The 18,584-nt window shown below is 38.2% G+C and overlaps 2 protein-coding genes across 2 annotated transcripts; both read left to right on the top strand.

Annotated features, from left to right (window-relative positions):
• Positions 1 to 1,560: 1,560 nt before the first annotated feature.
• On the top strand, positions 1,561 to 4,292 carry LOC121903853. Its single transcript, XM_042421244.1, has 9 exons — positions 1,561 to 1,883; positions 1,967 to 2,008; positions 2,170 to 2,232; positions 2,397 to 2,438; positions 2,524 to 2,586; positions 2,889 to 2,962; positions 3,010 to 3,112; positions 3,293 to 3,421; positions 3,969 to 4,292. Exons 1-9 carry the CDS (start codon positions 1,637 to 1,639, stop codon positions 4,250 to 4,252), a joined length of 1,047 nt encoding a protein of 348 aa, XP_042277178.1. The 5' UTR covers positions 1,561 to 1,636; the 3' UTR covers positions 4,253 to 4,292.
• A 1,474-nt stretch (positions 4,293 to 5,766) lies between these two features.
• dhfr (dihydrofolate reductase) lies at positions 5,767 to 11,149 on the top strand. The gene is made up of 6 exons (XM_042421549.1): positions 5,767 to 5,949; positions 6,625 to 6,674; positions 7,748 to 7,853; positions 10,038 to 10,161; positions 10,350 to 10,465; positions 10,898 to 11,149. The coding sequence occupies exons 1-6, from the start codon at positions 5,858 to 5,860 to the stop codon at positions 10,977 to 10,979; spliced, it is 570 nt and encodes a 189-aa protein (XP_042277483.1). The 5' UTR covers positions 5,767 to 5,857; the 3' UTR covers positions 10,980 to 11,149.
• Positions 11,150 to 18,584: the final 7,435 nt, after the last annotated feature.

Below are 18,584 nucleotides of genomic sequence, written 5' to 3'. Positions count from 1 at the left end.
AATGAACTCATTATAATTGTCTTCTGTAATCTTCTGTAATTGCTTTTTCCTCACTATGGCTCCAGCTGCACACTTGGTTGTCTGAGGAGGAGAAATTTCTCTTTATATTGGCTTCTCTGAGATTCCACCCATTTTGAGCCAGGTCATTGGTGCTTTGCCAACATTGAGACATGTGTGTGATATTGTGCCGTGCAAATACATTTCACTCAGTGACTGATAAGGTTCTGGTGGTGAAGTGAGCTTCTCTTTTATGCAGTTTTGTAAAACCTTTTCAAAACCTTTGCACAGATATTTCCGTTTGGTTTCAAAAAAACAAGAAAATTATATGTTCTGAAAAGGCTTTGATAATTTTTTGGTCTGTTTTGAGGTGATCAGTTATATCACTCTCTATGAACATTATCTCAACCTATACAGACTATACAGGCACTGGGTAATGTGATGATACTGAGCAACAATTCCTTCAGATTAGAGAAACCCACCTACAGTAGCCTGACCAAAGCATCGAGAAGCAACAGCCTACTGAACTTAAGGAAGATGCAAGTATCCTCACAGCCCCAGTCAGAGGAGCCTACTACTTCACATTGTCTGCATGGGAAAGACGGACAATGATGAACATGGCTATATCAGTGTTACTAATGCATTGGTTCTACAGCTGGAAAAGGGGGATGTGGTCTACATGGTTTTACCTGCAGACCATGGTATATGGGATGATACCTATGATCGTACTACCTTCAGTCGATTTCTGCTTTTTCCTCTGTGAGACTCAGACATGAGAATGTCTTCACCCCAAAAAATGTTTTGCATAGTTTATAAAAAAAAGTCATACAATATATATATATGGGAAAACCAACCCATACACACAAAAAGATCAGAGACTGAAATCCCACTTATCAGCTGTTTAGTTCTGATGAGGATCTGATGATCATTCGACATCTTAAAACAACAGTCAGGTGTCTATATGAACACTTAAGGAGGTTTTCCTCGCTGTATGCATTCCTCCTGTTCATACTGGATATTAAAAGATCCTTCAAATGTGCTTTCACTGTAAGTGATGGGGGCCAAAAGTCATTTTGTGCAAAAATGTATTTAAAAGTTGATGTGAAGCTTATATGAGGCTTCAGCAGTCTGAGTTAGTCATATCAAGTGGATATCTGACACATTTACAGTGTTTTTAGCATCAAATTCCTGCTTGATTTGACTTATTTTGACAGCAGCTTCATTTTAGCTTCAGATACACTTTTAAATATATTTCTGTACAGAAGGAGGCTTGAGGATTTGGCCCCTATTACTTACATTATAAGTGTATTTTGAAGTGATCTTCTAATGGTCAGTATGAACAGGAACATTTTAATGTTCATAAGGGCACCTGACTGTTGTTTTAAAAGAGACTTGAAAGATTGTGAACCTGTCCTTTAATGTCGTTATATTGAAGGAAAGAACATCATTCTAACTTGTTGTTTGCTTTAAACTCAGTTCACTGTTCAAGGATCTTTGGTGTTATATTTATATTTGTTATCAGACACCTGTTTCATTCTCATACAGCAGTTCTTTGACCTGTTTTACGTGTATATAAAGACGGGAACTGAGCGAGACGTGTCAGACTGCATCTTGCTGTCTAAAGAGGTGATATTTCACAATGAGGCGTGCTGCAGCTTTTCTGGCGTTGCTGCTCTGTCTGTACTGGACGACGGCTCAGGGTGAGAGCAGAGGGCTGACAGAGAATGATGTCACTCAGACAGATGATCAGAATGAGATCCTGAGTGTTAAAGCAACCAGCGATCAGACTAACATCTCCCCTGATATCTGGGCTGAGCTGAAGGCGCTGAGAGACATGGTGATCCAACACAGTCTGGAGCTGAGGAAGCTGGAGCAAGAGAATACAGGTTCATTCACATAGTGCTAAACAGGTTGATGCAATGTTCACATATTCATTACTTTCAGGACTAATTTACTGCTTTTATTCCAGCCATACAGGCCAGACTGACAGCCAGTGAAAACAAGAATGCAGGTAGATATTTACATTTTATTAAATTATATATAATTCATTCATGTTTGTGATGTTTTTCCTGTCAAACACAAGAGTTAAATGTAACAATATCTTTAAGATGTTTACTGAGATTAATATCTAAGATTCAAAATGAACCTTTTGGTAAAAAAATGTATTCACAGTTTTGGAGGCCAGAATAAACACCAGTGACAACAAAGTGGAGGAGCTCGAGAGAGAGAACACAGGTAAAAAAAAAAAAAGACATTTTAAGTTAGAAAACATGTTGTTGTTTTAAAGTCTATCAGATGTGAAGTCCATTTAGCAGGAACAAGTTTAACTTGCTGTTTAACTTATTGATGAGATTTTACATGTGGATGTTAATCTTAATTTATTTCCTCCTCTAATGCAGATCTTCTAGCCAGAGTAACAGCAACAGAAAATAAGAGCACAGGTAGGTTTAAATAGTGATCAAAGAAAAATGTGAAACTGCAGATCATAGTCCTACTTTATAATAAGAGTTTTAAATGTTTTCACAGTTTTGGAGACCAGATTGAACGCCAGTGAAAATTTGGTCAAGGAGCTCCAGAGAGAGAACAGCGGTGAGCTTAAAAAAATCAAAGTGTGAAAATTAAATTGAGTATATTATGTTAGCAATGAGAAAATAAAAAGGGTAAGTTTCATTAATAATGTTTTGGTGGGAAAACTTTAAACATCACAGAGCACAGCTACAAAAATCCATAAAAAGCAAAAATAGCATTGTATGTTTGAAATATAAATATATTTAGTGAGATCTTAATAAAAGGTTCATAATTAAACTCTTTGTGAAAAATGTTACAGTTTTGGAGGCCACAATAAACAGCAGTGAAAACCTTTTATGATAGTAACAAGAATGTGTTCACAGTTTTGGAGGCCAGATTGAACACTGCTGAAAACATGTTGGAGGAGCTCAAGAGGAAGAACACTGGTAAGCTGCCAGTTTATTAGATATACACATACAGGTATTTCAACTTCCAGTAATGTAGTTGACCTCCTTTACAATAAAAATGATGAATGTGTTCACAGTGCTGGAGGCCAGAATGAGCTCCAATGAAAACGAGGTGGAGGAGCTCAAGAGAGAGAATGCAGGTGAGCTGTTTACATCATTATTAAAAAGTCAAAATGTCGTATTATGGAGAATGGCAGCGGTAAATCGACGGTCATCCTCTGTGCAGCAGGCTATTAAATGAGGCAGAGGTGACATTTTGCAGCTGTTACTGATGTGAGAGGAAAATATTCTCTCTATGTGTGTCTTCCACATTCACACAGAACAACCGAAGGTGGCGTTTTCTGTCGGCCTTACTGACGCAGGATATGTTGGACCCTTCAGTACTGACATGACACTTAAGTTCAGTAGAATTCTTACCAACGTCGGCCAGGCTTATGACCCAACTACAGGTACGTACACCTCTCTCACCTACTTTTTAAAAATTTTTTATTTGAATTATTACACACTCTTATAGATTTATGATCTAACTTATCTTTTTGTTTTTAAATTGCCTTTTCATACATAACTTTTATTGCATCCTTAGTTGTCCAAGTGTGGAATATCTCTCTTTGAATTGCCTGTCTCACCATTTTTTTTTCTTTGTATTTCTTGTCTTCTTAGCAGGCTAGTTCTGGGTTAGAAGCTCTTATGAAGCTCTTTCAGATAAAGTATACTATCCTGGGATATACATGATGTCATTTCTCTTTTACATAGTTTGCACATGTTTTAATGTATTATGTAGCTATTTTTATTCCATTTGGCAGGTTTTACTCTAATGGGTTCTTTCTGTGAAAGCTTTGATAGTTCTCACTTGTATTTGGTTTGGTTTGTGTTTTCACTGAATTGACTCCTTGATCAGATTTCTAACACAGTCTAACATACACGCACTTGGCAACAACAAACACTTATAAAGCCTGATAAAATCAATTAATGGACTGAATTCCTCCTTTGTTGCAGGTTTCTTTACAGCCCCAGTCAGAGGAACCTACTACTTCAGATTCAATGGGTTTGAAACACGGCCTTTAGCCTTAATAGGTATTAAACTGTATCACAATAACAATATAATTCACATAGCTCATGATGCAAATGATGACATTGCTTTTGTCAATGTGTCTAATGGATTTGTTCTTCAACTGGAAAAGGGAGATGTGATCTATCTGGTTCTCTGGTCAGGCTACGGTGTTTATGATGATCCCTTTAATTATACCACTTTTAGTGGATTCCTACTTTTTGCTATGTGAAGTCTGCTGTAAAAACAACCACAGTTGATTGCATGAAGTCTCAAAATAACACTATTAAAAATATGAAATCTGTTGTATTTTTGTCTGGTTACATGAACAACATATAGGATGAAAAGGTTCTCTACAAACAATATCAAACAACCTCTTCACAGTTTAAGTTACATTCTAGTGTTTTATAATAATGATACAAACAGATCACACCCTCTGCTTATTTATTTTTTATTTCTTTTAATATTTTTCTTTCTTCTTCACATGCTGTCCCCTGTTACCTATCTGTGTCCTTTTATGTTTTGTAACCCAGAAGAATCATCCCCTGTTGCCTTTGTATTTGTTAGTATGTCCATATTGTCTATATATGTATGTACTTATCAGTGAATAAAAGAAAAACATTCCAGTGTTAATGAACATGAACGTGATGTTATATGTAATTCAAATAATTTCACAAAGCATTGTGAAGACTCCTGTAGTAGTGACTCCATACACAACTGTTTCATGAAGGGAGAACACAGCAACCTTTTTGTGAAAAACATTACAGTTTTGGAGACCAGAATAAACACGAATAAACAAGTGAAAATGTGGTTGTGGAGCTCAAGATAGACATCATGGGTAAGCTACAAAACTATAATTAAAAAATAAAAATTGCATATAATGTTAGAAAACATGTTTTTGCAAAATGTGATGTGCAAAAGTACTTGGAAAGGAGTCAAAACATTTAACAAAAATGTAACATCTTGGGTTGTTAATCAACTATTCTATGGTGGGACAACCGTACTTCAGCTTGGATTTATGCTTATCTTAATCACAATGACAAGAGAGTGATGCATAGTTCAGACTGCAGTGATAACATTGGCCATATCTCTATGTTTAATGCTTTAATTCTTCAATCTTAAACTGTGGTGTTGCGGTTTACAATAACAATCATACCACCTTTGATGGTTTTCTGCTTTTCCCTCTCTGTGAGTGCAGCTGTGAAGTACCCACAGTTAATATTACACAGTTTCAACATTACTTAAAACATATAAACATTTATAAAAACCCAAATAACTTGTCTGTGTGTTTTCTTTCTGGCGCTCAGGCCCTAATAAAGAAAGAAACAAACAAACATGAAATACAAAAGGGCCTTCACCCTTTGGGCTCGGGCCCTAAATATTCAAAGCCTGTAGTGAGAATTGTGAAAAGATGGGAGGCCACTGAAAATCTACAGTCCTGCCTGGACTGCACTGACTGGGACGTTTTGGGACATCAGCTGATCTGGATGAGTATGCAAATGCAGTATTGCATCCCCACAAGGACCCAGGTCAAGTACAACAAACCATGGTTTACTGCAGAACTCAGCCAGGACTTCATTCGACCTATGACCTGAGTTTCTCTCAAAAATCCTAACTATGACCAGAGGAGAATGTATACTGTGAATTTTAGTAGTTATCAAATGTTGGAAGCATTTTCTCCCTTAGAAATAAATCGACATTGAAGGAGTTATTTAACCGCCACTAGATGGCAGTAACGTAACGACGTGACTGTTAGCTGAAGAAGAAGAAGAGGCTGGCGGGAAGGTGCCAGGATATCACACACAACAGAAGTCCAGAGGATTGTTCAATTGTCGCAATGTCCCGCATCCTGAACGGTATCGTGGCAGTGTGTCCTGACCTGGGCATCGGCAAGAGTGGAAACCTGCCCTGGCATCCAGTCAGACTCAGGTAAGTCCTGTTTACAGACGGTTTGATTCATTGAGTTCATGTGGAAACTATAAAAAGCATGAATGCGAGGTTCAGCAGCGGAGCACAGTGTTGCCAGATGGGAAATGTTAAAGTATAGTACCAGAGGCTCAAAATGATCGTACCCGAGTTATAACGAAGGGAACAAATAGGCATAAGTGTGTAATTTCAGAAAACACGTGCTGCGTTCACGGACGCGCCGTAAAGTCCCACTTTGAAGATTCGTGGTCACAAATGCGACTCAAAAAACATTTCGAATTTACTAATGTAAAATATCTTATCAAAGGAGACATATCGGAGAAAAATCAGGCATGTTCGAAACTATTTAGACTGTGTGATGTTTACTACATGTTTCTCAAGACATCTAGGCTACTGTCCAATTGCATCTTTCCTCTGTACTGTAAGATTTTAATTTCCCACTGCACTGGAAGGCAGCATTAGTATTAGTACAGGTTGCCCTGCACAAATAGAAATAGTCACAAAATGGTCAAATTATCGAACATAACGGGACTTTTGGCGTTATTGACCGTACATCGTCCAGAGGGCAAATTATTACACAAATACGGTATTTATCGTACATTTGGCAACGCTGGTGGAGCACTGCGAATCTATCAGTTTTGTCTTCAATTGATGGAAGTTTATGTTCTTCTTTTACAGTAACGAATTCAAACATTTCCGAAAGATGACAGCGACGTCATCTGTGGAAGGTAACGTATGTCTGTTAAAGTCAAACAGTCAGAGGTCAAAGTTTGATTTGTCTGTCACAGATGAACATGTTTGGTAACGTTATTATATTCCAATGGCTGTACTAAGAACATGATACCATGAAGTGAGCCGAGAAATAAGAATATGCACGATAATGGAAAAGTTGTAGACCATGACGTCAGCAGGAATAAGCAATGTTAACTAGTGTCATCAGTACAAAGCAGATAGAAGTTACAGCAAGGGACGTGTGGTTATAAAAGGTTAACCATTGCCATGACAACAAAAGTTGTAAGAAACTGACTTTGGACTTATGAAAAGTGTGACTGAAGGAAAAACATCCCACCATTTGCAACAGTGGAGTTTGTATTTGTCCACATTCAAAATTCAATTATTAAATTGACTATGTTTGTTTTTATATGAGAATATCATTCAAATTAAATTTGGAATTTTATTAAATTCAGCTTTGTATGTCAAACCAAAACCTTTTAGTACAGCATGAAACAAAAAGCTTGAAGAATCAGTTCCACTGACTGGATGAATACTTGTCACTATTTTACAGTGTGTCTCCTTCACTTTTGGAGCTACTGGGCAGGATGGATCAGAAAATGTTTTACCTCGCATATCAGCTTCTATATTAGCAAGAGAGTACTACATAAGTAAGAACATAGTATACATGCTGTTTTAAAGATGACTAGATGACTCTAGTATTGTATTTTTGGTCATTCAGTCCTCTTCCGTTTCTTGTAAGTGGAGATAACTGAGGTTTTACATTTGTTGTCAGAGTTCAGGTTTATTCAGCATTAACTGGATCATGAGTTTAGTTTTGAGGCGCTGATAATGAAACGTTGATATTCACTCACACATTTTTCAGATCGGATTCAGGCTCAAACATGTCGGGATGAATTTAAGAAATTAATATTTGGAGTAAAGAAGAAAACACTGTTTGTTTACATTTACAGGAAAAGATTCCAACTGTCTCAATATTTAAAGTTCAGACTTCCATATCCTTAGTATGTTCCTAGTTGTATGTCAGCTGGTGTGTGTTAGGTGTTGATCTGCTCTTACTGTCCTACAGGGAAGCAGAATGTGGTCATCATGGGCAGGAAGACGTGGTTTTCCATCCCAGAGAAGAACAGACCTTTGAATAACAGGATCAACATCGTCCTCAGCAGGGAGCTCAAGTATGTCACCAACCACTTAATGCCAGTGTTTCCCATACATAAGTTCTACTTGCGTGGCCCGCCCAGGTAGATGAAATCTGAATACAGTTGTTTGGTTTTTTTTTTTCAATGGAGATACACAATTGTCATTTCATAATGCATATAGTCCAGCGGACCCAGTATAAATATCACAACACTGTAGCCTCAGTTTGTGCCTCTGATGATAGACAACAAAAGCTACAGCTACATACTGACACTCCGTCACAGACACACACACACACCTCTCGTAGCAGAGCCGCTAGCTCAACGACAATGCAGCTACCAAACTTTTACAAAGGATAGAATGTGCTTCTAGTGACTGTCAAAGCTCCAGCAGATCAAATACTCTGCAAAAGAGTATTTCCTGCTGGTCATCAAATCTACTGTAGCTCACTAATTCACAGCTTCACCACTTTCTTTTTTTTGTCATTCTCTGACACCCAAGACATTTCAACTTCAAGTGCTGAGTGTAGAGGTTAATCCTGTGTTCATTTTTAAAAGTTGTTAACTGTAATTCATTTGTTACATTCTTAGTCGATAGCATTCACATCTGATAAGAAACGGAGCATGCAAGAGATGTAGTAAAAAGAATAGAGCGCTGTAGATAATGTAGCTGAATGAGACACTTTCACCCCAGCATCCTCTGATGATACTTACAAACAGGCTGTTTTATTGGTGGACAATCAAATGCATGTCTACCGTTTTGGCATCATGTTGACCATCAGTTACCGTTGGTAACTGATGAGGCATTGAAAGAGACTGCTCCCATCCCTTATGTTAGAAATGGTATAGACCAAAAAGTCTCTCTGCATCTTTGAATAGATCTTTTCAAAAAGATTGCAAGAATTTAGGCATGAACATACAGTACATGGTATTTTTGACATTTTAAAGCTGCACTAATGGATATTTTTATAATAATGTGTGTAATGTGTCACTCATAGTGACAAACCCGTAGAGGATTATCTTTTTTAGCTTTTTAGCTCCTTTCAGCTCATGTGTCATGGTTATTTGGCTCATAAATATACAGTTTTGGTTCAGTGCACTCATCACCAATGACTTTTCAGTAAGAAAGCTCTAATAAACCTACTATACACTACCTGCTCAGCACCAAATAGCAGACACACACAGTCAGAGACTGCACCTAGTTGGTGGAGACACAAAAAAAAGTTGTTTTTTTTTCCAAAAAGGTGGAAGGGTACCAATATTTTCAGCCGAGAGAGATATATAGATAGTTGGTCGTTGATACCTGTGTTTGTCAGTCTCTCTTTAATCTGCTGAAACATTTCAAGAAGCACAATTTCAATGAGGCTACATAACCTCCAGGTGAGTCGGCTACACTAGTGCTACATTTAGACTTCATTGTTTACATGATTGACAACCCCACAATCAAACATTTGATTTAAACAGCAAATAGAGGTAATTGTGGATTTGAAATGATCTCAACATCTGTTGAGTCAATCACATTTCTATAAAACCATGGAGTGCTATACCTCCATTTGTTGGGAAGGAGGACTTTCCAGTCAACTTAATCTTACAAGTGAGCAGAAATATCTGAAAGCATGACAGCTGAAATACAAAAATACTTAAAATATATTTTAAGACTTTCTAAGCATCTGTGGGGACCCTGATTTTGAGGCAGCCACCTCCGCAATTCTCTATGCAGGAAAATCCCTGAACTTACCGATATATTGTGACAACGGTCAGACTCGATGTGAGTCCCTGAGTCCAGGAGAGCAGCAGGTGAACCAAATGTCAATCACAGCTGTGAATCAACACCCACACGGCAGACATCAAAGCTACTATAAGTCTTCAAATCTTAATAATGGAGCAATAATTTCCAAAATGACCACCAGCACACTTATTAGAGACCCGAATTCAGCGATTAAGACCATAATGACTGGTTGAAAAATGTATTGACTTAGTATTTCATGAGAGAAATCGACGCTTTTTGAATGGGAGTCTATTGGAGTCAGCACCTAGCAACTGTCAGTGGTATTGCACTATAAGGTACTTCCACATTGGCTTCAATATGAAGCCTTGGTTGTTGCTGTTTGGCGTAAACGCACTGCCCCTCCATTCAGATGATGTGTGAATGCAGCCTAAAATGTTGTGATAAAGCAAGATGTTGTAGGAAACAGCTGATGTTGAGTGTTGGTTGTTTTCCAGAGAGCCCCCTGCAGGAGCCCACCACCTGGCTGCAGATTTCAGCTCAGCTCTCAGGCTGCTTGACACTGAGCTAGCGGACCGGGCTGACCAGGTCTGGGTTATAGGAGGCAGCTCTCTATACAAGGTACAACATAGAACACAAGTCTTGATGTATTGAGATTGACAATGGCAAATACTAACCAATAATATTCAATTTTCCTGTGAGACTGGTTGCAACTGTCAGTAATGGGTCATGAGCTGAAATAACATACTTTTGCATTCACTCACCGTTCTTCTTTTTGTAATTATGTTTGGTTCCTGTGGGCTACCCAGGAGTTGATGGAGAGCCCGGGGACTAGGAGACTCTTCGTCACACAAATCCTGAAGCAGTTTGAGTGTGACACATTCCTCCCTGAAATCAGCCTGGACAAATATCGTCTACTGCCAGAGTAAGACCAGCATGCATATTCTACTCATTATAAAGGATAATCAGGTTTATTATAACTTAAATTTTTTGTAGTTTTGGCCATCATTTCAGTTATGGTAATATTGTACCTACCAAGTAAACTGCTGAGATCTGGGAACACAGATTACATATATGATATGATATGATATATCAGATATCAGTTTGTGTCGTAACTTTATTGTTTGCATTTGTTTTCTTTCCAAACAAGGGGAAAATAAGACCCAAGTTTTAATGAAGTAGAAGCCTTAAATCTGATTAACTTCATCATAAAGCCTCATTTTCCCTGCAGCTTTTTTGAATGCAAATACAAACATATTTAAAATTCACCAAATGTCTTTTTCAATAACATCCCTCAAGGTGTGAGACTGCCCTTAAAACCTTTTAACATTAACAAGATGGCTGGTTTCTCCTACAGGTTCCCAGGAGTGCCACAGGAACTGCAGGAGGAGAACGGTATCCAGTACAGATTCCAAGTCTACGAGAGCATCAAGCAATGATGTGAAGTAGAAAGTGAAATCTTTGTGATTGTGTAAATGGGTGCCAGAACAATGTAAATACAGGACTTGAAGTGATTTTTTTTTAAAACTAACTTGTACAGTGTGAAGGTGTAATAACAAGTTGTATTTTTTTCTCCAGAGTTGAAATAAATACTGATTTCAGACATAAAGATGCCTACAGTATATGGGTGTGCCTGAATACAAATACGTTATTCGGCAAAGCACAAATAGTGGGTTTCTTACGAATATTTGTTTCATACAAATATTTTTTAAATTATTTTTTTTCGGGAAGAAAAAAAAGTCAAATACTAGCATGCAGGTCGGTTACATCTCTCTCAGTGTCTCTGCTCTGCTCCACTGTTACGTCTATCAGCAGGTCTCAACGAGGGGAGTCACATCCACCTGCTGCATGACGCACATCCTGATATGAACATCACTCCTGGAGATACTGACACTTTCTAAAATTTAAAAGCGTAATTTTAGTCCTCTTCCCACTTTTATTTGAATACAAATACAAATAATTTTGCTGCCTCAACAAATACAGATACAAATACAAATACTGGGCCCTCTGCAAATCCCTACTACAGTAGCAGTAATTATTTTCACTGTAATCATTCCTCCTGATTGTACTACTATTAAAAGATCCCCTTCAAATATGCTTTCAGTCTAAGTGCTGGGGCAAAAATCAAAAAGCATTTAAAAGATGATGTGAAGCTTATATGAGGCCTCAGCAGTCTGAGTTAGTCACATCAAGTGGATATCTGACACATTTACATCTTTTTTAGCATCAAATTCCCTCTTTGTGTTTCCTCGGACAATATAAACAAGTGAGACTGGTGTGAGAATGGATTTTGCTGTATAACCCTGTTTTGTGGAGTTTCAGTCAGCACCATCAGACCTGCAGCAAACACTGTCATTACTGCAGCTACAGTAGCGAGGAAGGCCATCCCCTGTCTGTGGTAAAGTGTCAGTTTTAGCAATAATTATGTTGTTATTGGTTAATTGATCCATCCATCCATTTCCTGCCACTTATCTGGGTCCAGGTCACACTAATTGATAAATTGTATTACTAAGAATTATTATTATATACGTCTGGGAATTACTGCCAGAAATATGATAAAAAATGTTGTTAGGTGTATTGTCCCTACTGGTTTTCTGTCATTCTTTGAGCGGTCTGGCCATGACACAGGTATTGAATTGCATTCTAAATGGTATTAAAAATGTTTTTAAAAAGTCAAATTTAATTTGGTAAACACTGCAGAAGCGCTGTCAGTACATCTGCCAGTTATTTGTAATGGATAAACTTCAGTACAGTTTCAACTGATACTTATATCCAGCAGACAACATGAATAAAGCCTTCAAAATGCAGTTCCAAGACTTTGAACTTGGTGTCAGACATTGATGTCTGACACATCACCCCCCACCCCCCACCCTCCCAACTAAACATGAACTAAAGATGGCAATGGGCCTTCTGTTTAATGTGGACCAAAGGAACAGAACTGTGGGACTGAAACCCAGACTAAAGACATTTTAGGGATTAGCAGTCTGACTAAGATTCTCAGCTCATCTACTGCATTCTATCAAGTTTATCCTAAAACCAGAGCAAACCTTAGAATATATTCCAAATCCAGTAAAGCCATGATTTATACCAGTAAACATATGTAACATCTCCTGCATGTTACATTAAACACATAATTTGAGCTTCAAATGGTTACTATAATAAAAAAATCTTGTAATATATCATTTAATTTGGTCAGTAATTTTATCTTTATTTCTTGGTTGTAAAGTGTACTATTTGTGTATTTTATATTTCATATTTAATACTAGGCTTAACAGTATCCAAGGTAACGATGCAGCTATAAAGCCCATCACTGGGAGAACAAGTCAGACTGGGCTTGTATCCCCCAAGTGAGTGTGTGACTGTAAAATGAAAACCTGTAAATATTAATGTAAAGCCAATTTGAGAGAGACTATATTACTAACTATAACTATATTGACATCCAAAGTGATGATCAATGTGTACTGATCCATCTGTATCAGTAGTGTCTCTGTGTAACGTGTGATCCTGCTCAAGGTTAGACTGTTGGCCCTGTAATATGTCAGTTAATGGTTATTGAGCTTGGCTACAGAAATGATTCATTAGTATTATAAGTTTCCTTTAATTATGATTTTATTTTTTTACTGAATAGTTTTTCTGAGACCAGACTTGTATCTCCCACATCCTGAAGTGTTTGTAAGCGGTCAACAACTCATTGAATCGACATCAGAGCTGTCAGTGTCTCTGCATTGGAGTCACCTAGCTAACTGTCAGCCGTTAGTCTACCATCATCAAAACACAATGCAGAGACTGTTGGCTGTTACTATCTATTTAATAAATGACCTATGATACCAACCATGTTATGGACTTGAATGCTCCTGCAGTTGCTTTTCAATGGGTTGATAGACTTTATATCCATGGATTAGACTAAAAGAAGACTTGGGGACAGGATGCCTGAGGACCACTATGCAAGTCACACTGGAAACTGGTGTCTCCACATTGAAAACTACAGGCATTAAGGCCACAGGTTTGGCTTATTACAGTGGTGATATTTATCTACACCGTGTCATTTAAACCCATTATACTACATATACTTAAAACAAAGAGAACATTTTGACAGGTAGACTTGTCCTCACAACATCTAAAAACATTTGTCTGCAGTCTTTTGCTCTCAACAATTGAAAGCACTTGCTTTTCTTTTAAGACTCACAGGAGCTAAATATGTCACTAAGTGCAAATTTGTTTGAAAAGAAGCAGCACTCAATGACACTATCAACAGAAATGATAAGCACCTTCAAGCAGCAATTGTTACAAAATGTTGAGGTCTTGTCTTGTTAATGAGACTGATGTTAAAACACTTCTTATTTGAATGAATATGGCTCTTACATTATACCTGTAAAAAAACAAACTAATCTGACACACCTGGGGCCGGTATGTACATTATGGCACTTGAAGGCAATAGAGCACATACAGAATGTGTGATGAGAGAGTCAGCAAGAGTCCACAGCTAATTGTCACCCCCATGGCCCTCTAGTGGGTTCATCTTTCCCTGCACTTCCTGCAGAGACTGGCCAGGTGTGTGAAGGTATGAAAGTTGGCTGCTGTCACTTCTCATGTGAACAACCAAGCACAACACCAAGAATGTCTTTGAGGCGAGGCTGTGGAGAGAGAGCATCTTTGATACATGTGATATGGCATTGCCAAGTTATGAGGACGTTTGGGGTAAGAGTTCAAAATATATTATATTCAATATTAAATGTGAATGTATTACTGTGTTTGTTGGGCATTAAAGTGGATGGCATGAATCTGCAGTAACACAATGCCCGATAGCATTGGCATTCCTTTCTGTGAAAAGGATCATTCTCATGAATTGTAAAGTAAAGAAATCAAATTGTTTTTGTTTCAGTTACTGGCTGAAGGATTTTATAGAACTCATAATGATGTTTACATAGATAATGGCTTACATGGACCATGGACACTTATAAAGGACTATATAAATAAGAGACATTTAGTTAAGAAGTGATTTGCACTGGTAGAAGATACAAAGCCAGTACAATGAATAGGAACCCATAGACGTCCTGTCAAGAGGGATTTGTGATGCAATATATTATAATATAATATTATAAGCAAATATACAGAATTTACATCTTTTTGTCTGTAACCTGTGACATACTGTTCTTGTGGTGTGTATTTATGTTGTCTGTGTTTGGTCTTATGTTTTTTTCATAAAATGTAAAGAAAAAAAAGAAAGATTGCCTTTGAGGAGACATGAAGTGTGAAAGAATGATTCATCACACTGAGACAACATGGACTTACAGAGTAGTTGGAGAGAGATGGGGGAGATGGGGGTAGGTATGAACACTTTTGCCTTCAGACGTGATCAGACGACGTGTCCTATGACCTCTAGTTTGTTTAAAGCATACTGACGCCATAACCGTAGAGCTGAGTGCATCATATAATGCATCAAGTTCAACCCCTTCTCTGGAATTTCATAGGAGCATAGAAATGAGGGAAATCACTCACTGCAGCAGATGAATCAGGTTGTGGGAAAGAATAGTTCACCAGAACAGTACATTTCATCATAATGACTCTTATTACACAGACAGACATCATCAGGTTTGGATATTCACAGAATAGACAAAGACCTCAGGGTGGACATGTCTTTTAAAAGCTTGTTCTGCGTTAACAGATTTACAAGCTAGAAAATCTAACATCTTATTTTGTCAGCCTTTCTCCATCGATTGCTGAATATGGTAATACGTCCATGAAGCAAGTGAAGCACTCTGTTGTGCAATCTTCACCAAAATAAATCCGTCTGCAGCCTTGAACTTTCCGGTGACGTTGGCAGCACTATTGTCATTCCACACATCGACAGTCTGAATACCTGAAGGTGAAAAGAAATCAGTCTTACCTCCGCAAATGCTTTACCAAAGACCACTGTCTGTACTGTGGCTCCTCACAATAGGATGAGCTGTCATTGGCTGTGTGCTTTCTGCTGCTTGGCTGCCATAGGCTGGCCTTTCACTTTCATCTGACGTATATTAGTCTTCACTCCCTCCTTTCATCAGTCACTCCCCTGCATGGATGTCTGCTCTCCCTACTGGTTTCTCCTGAGTCCGTATGCTGAGAGTGACCTATCAAGTGAAGGAGCCCTGCAGTTTGAACATCTTTCACAGTCAAGAATGAAATGCGTTAAGGTAGGTTTGCAAACAGACTAATTAATGTGTAGTGTATAGTTGAGTATTACTTCCTTGTGTTTTGAAAAGAGCCAGTCGTAGTTTGTTATCGTATTGTTTGTGCCATAACTTTTCTTTAAGTGGGGATATTACAATCTGTTATTTCTTATATCCCCAGCATAGTCTATCATATTTACAGTGGTTATGCTATGAAACATTACCAATGTGGATGTCTTACTGTGTTCTTTAGTGTAAACATGTAAGAGTCAGCATCCTATATAAATGATAAAGACACATATATGACATAATCATGGTCTTAAGAGCACATTCAGAATATGTTTATGGTCTCAAAGACAAGCAGCAAAAGATTTTGATTAATAGTCCTTGGAGAATTATTTCTGTGCTGTTAAGAAAAACATTTTCATCCCTATTGAATCATATTTGAACTGCGCTTCTGTGATGAATTGATACAGTGGGAGGAGAACATATTCCAGTCCTCCCTCTGACTAAATAGATTTCTTGTGTTAGACATTATAGCCTTCCACATGAGTACATCTGTAAGTAGCTCTTAACACACTCATGAATATATGCACATACATGTAAAGCAACAGTATTTGACAAAGACTGTCATAATCTGAATTACAACTTTGGAGCATGGAATGGAGAAAAAAATGCCTGGCTTTTACATGCCGAGTGATAAAATGTTAAGGAATGACATTTTCTCTGCTGCCTCTATCATTAGCTATTCTGTCTGTGCTGGTGCTGGTTGAAGGCCAGGTCTGACCCCTCAAAGAGGCACAGACGGGGGTTTGAATGTCACTCTGCAGAAAAAGGCTGCTAACTGAGGTTAAAACCTTCTGCTTGTCACACATACATTATAGCCCAAATGAACAGTTACAGCATTGTACAAACGAATAAAGGGGTACTCCAGTTTTTCAGCATTGTGCTTCCATAAAGTTGGGGACTCACAAGAACATGATTTTAATAAGAATGGTCAAAATCTGTGACTTTTAGTCCCTCATGTGGGTCAAGCTCCAATCCAGTTTGTAATGCAGGTTTTGTTTTATACTGTAAATCTCCAAGTCCTAGTCATGGGAAATAGCTAAGTACATTTACTCAAGTACTGTATTTTCATTGAAACTAGACCAATCAATGTGAAAGGTGGTATTCACATGACAAACCCCTCATTTTACATTTGTTCATTGGGCAGACACTTCTGTCCGAAGCGACATGCAAAAGCAGGAAAAACCAAGCCACAGTAGATCAAGAGGAAGCCTCAGCGCTCAGTTCTAAATTCCACCTCACATCAGTGTCACAAGATTGCAGGTGACCAGAAAACGAGAAAGGAGAAGGAGGGAGGGGGAGAAAAATGTAGTTTGTTTGAACATTATTTTTGAAAATGGCTTGGAAGTAAAATAGCTGGACTTACGAAAATATTTGGTTGATATTTGAATTCTTCTAATTATAGCTTCAGCACAAGTTATGGCTTGTGTGGTGGCCTAATGTTGGGATTAGACTGCACAATATTTGGAGAGATATTGCAGGCTACACGTTGGACCCCAAACAATCATAGCTTACTGTCTTTCTCTCCTTGTGTGACAACAACAAATGTTTCTGTATGCAATCAGGGTTTTCTGAGGGAAAGTGAAGCTGGAAGTATCTATGGTTGTAGGATGGTGAAGATGAGCTCTTTTTCCTTCCCAGAAGGTAGAAAGAGGGTGAATGTGTGTGTGTGTAGCAGACGTGTGCAGAAGTCACACATGTGACATTATTATCATGTTCATTTGGTAAAATGCCCCTGACCCAAAATGAAATGAGACATCATTCCTCTTTCTCTTCTCCATGTTAACAGTTGAAGAGCACTCTGTGCTGTTATTGGCAAACGTCATGAAACATGTTGTGGAAATTGTCAAATTTGGCGAGAGAAGGCCAAGAAATTCTGACACAACTAGTCTTTTTCTTGGGACGTCATGACATAGTACACAAGATACTATTTTTTGTTCCCTACACCCCACGTCTGTCAGGACAGGCCATCATCAGGCAGATATCCTGTAGTCTGAGCTCCTACAGCCCCACAGCCCCCTGTAATGCACCCACACTTAGCATCAAACAGATGTGAGGGGATGAGACAGCTATTTGATGGAATAAGTAGGTCTTTCATTGGGCAAGGATGCAGTCAAATAATGAACTGAAGTAAAGGTACAGTATGTGTCGCAGTACTGAACACTGAAAAGTATATTACAACACTGTCAGTTCTTTATATAATTTGTCCTCAGCTGTATTTACGTACATGCTTTACACCCTACTGACACACGCACAGACACACATACCTACGCAGTTAAAATAAGTCATCAGTCACAGTTTCAGAAACACAAGGCCACACACACAATAGGCTGCAGAAGTGAATACAGGCAGTCCAGGAGAGGATGACTAACCGATTATGTCCTTTATGTTTGAAGCTGGAAGGAGGAAGGAGCAAAAGCTGTGCCCTCTAAATGTCTGATTTCCATTGATTCACATCCTCTCTACAAACAACACAACAGCAGATGGAGTGTTTGGGTTTTTTAAATGGTGGTATTGTGTAACATTATTTACTGTGAATCCCATTTGCAGAGGCAACTATATTAAGGAATCTTTTGAAGTTGAAGCACTAAGTACATGTATACACATGTATGTGTCAGCCTCAGACGTCGGACAATAAATATGAGAATTCAAGGCAACATAAGGCTTCTTCCAGAGTTACAAAGATGCCAGATAGGTGCTGCTGCATCAGTCATAAGCACTCAAAATTATGTAGCATCCAAAGAGAAATGTCATGACAACATATGCCAAACAGAACTGTGATTGAAAAGTTGAACAGTTGTCACAAGTGGCCTCTCAAGTGGCCTCTCA

Source organism: Thunnus maccoyii, chromosome 9 (assembly GCF_910596095.1).
Source record: "Thunnus maccoyii chromosome 9, fThuMac1.1, whole genome shotgun sequence".
Classification (NCBI taxonomy): Eukaryota; Metazoa; Chordata; class Actinopteri; order Scombriformes; family Scombridae; genus Thunnus; species Thunnus maccoyii.
This window is presented reverse-complemented; position numbering and strand designations above follow the sequence as displayed.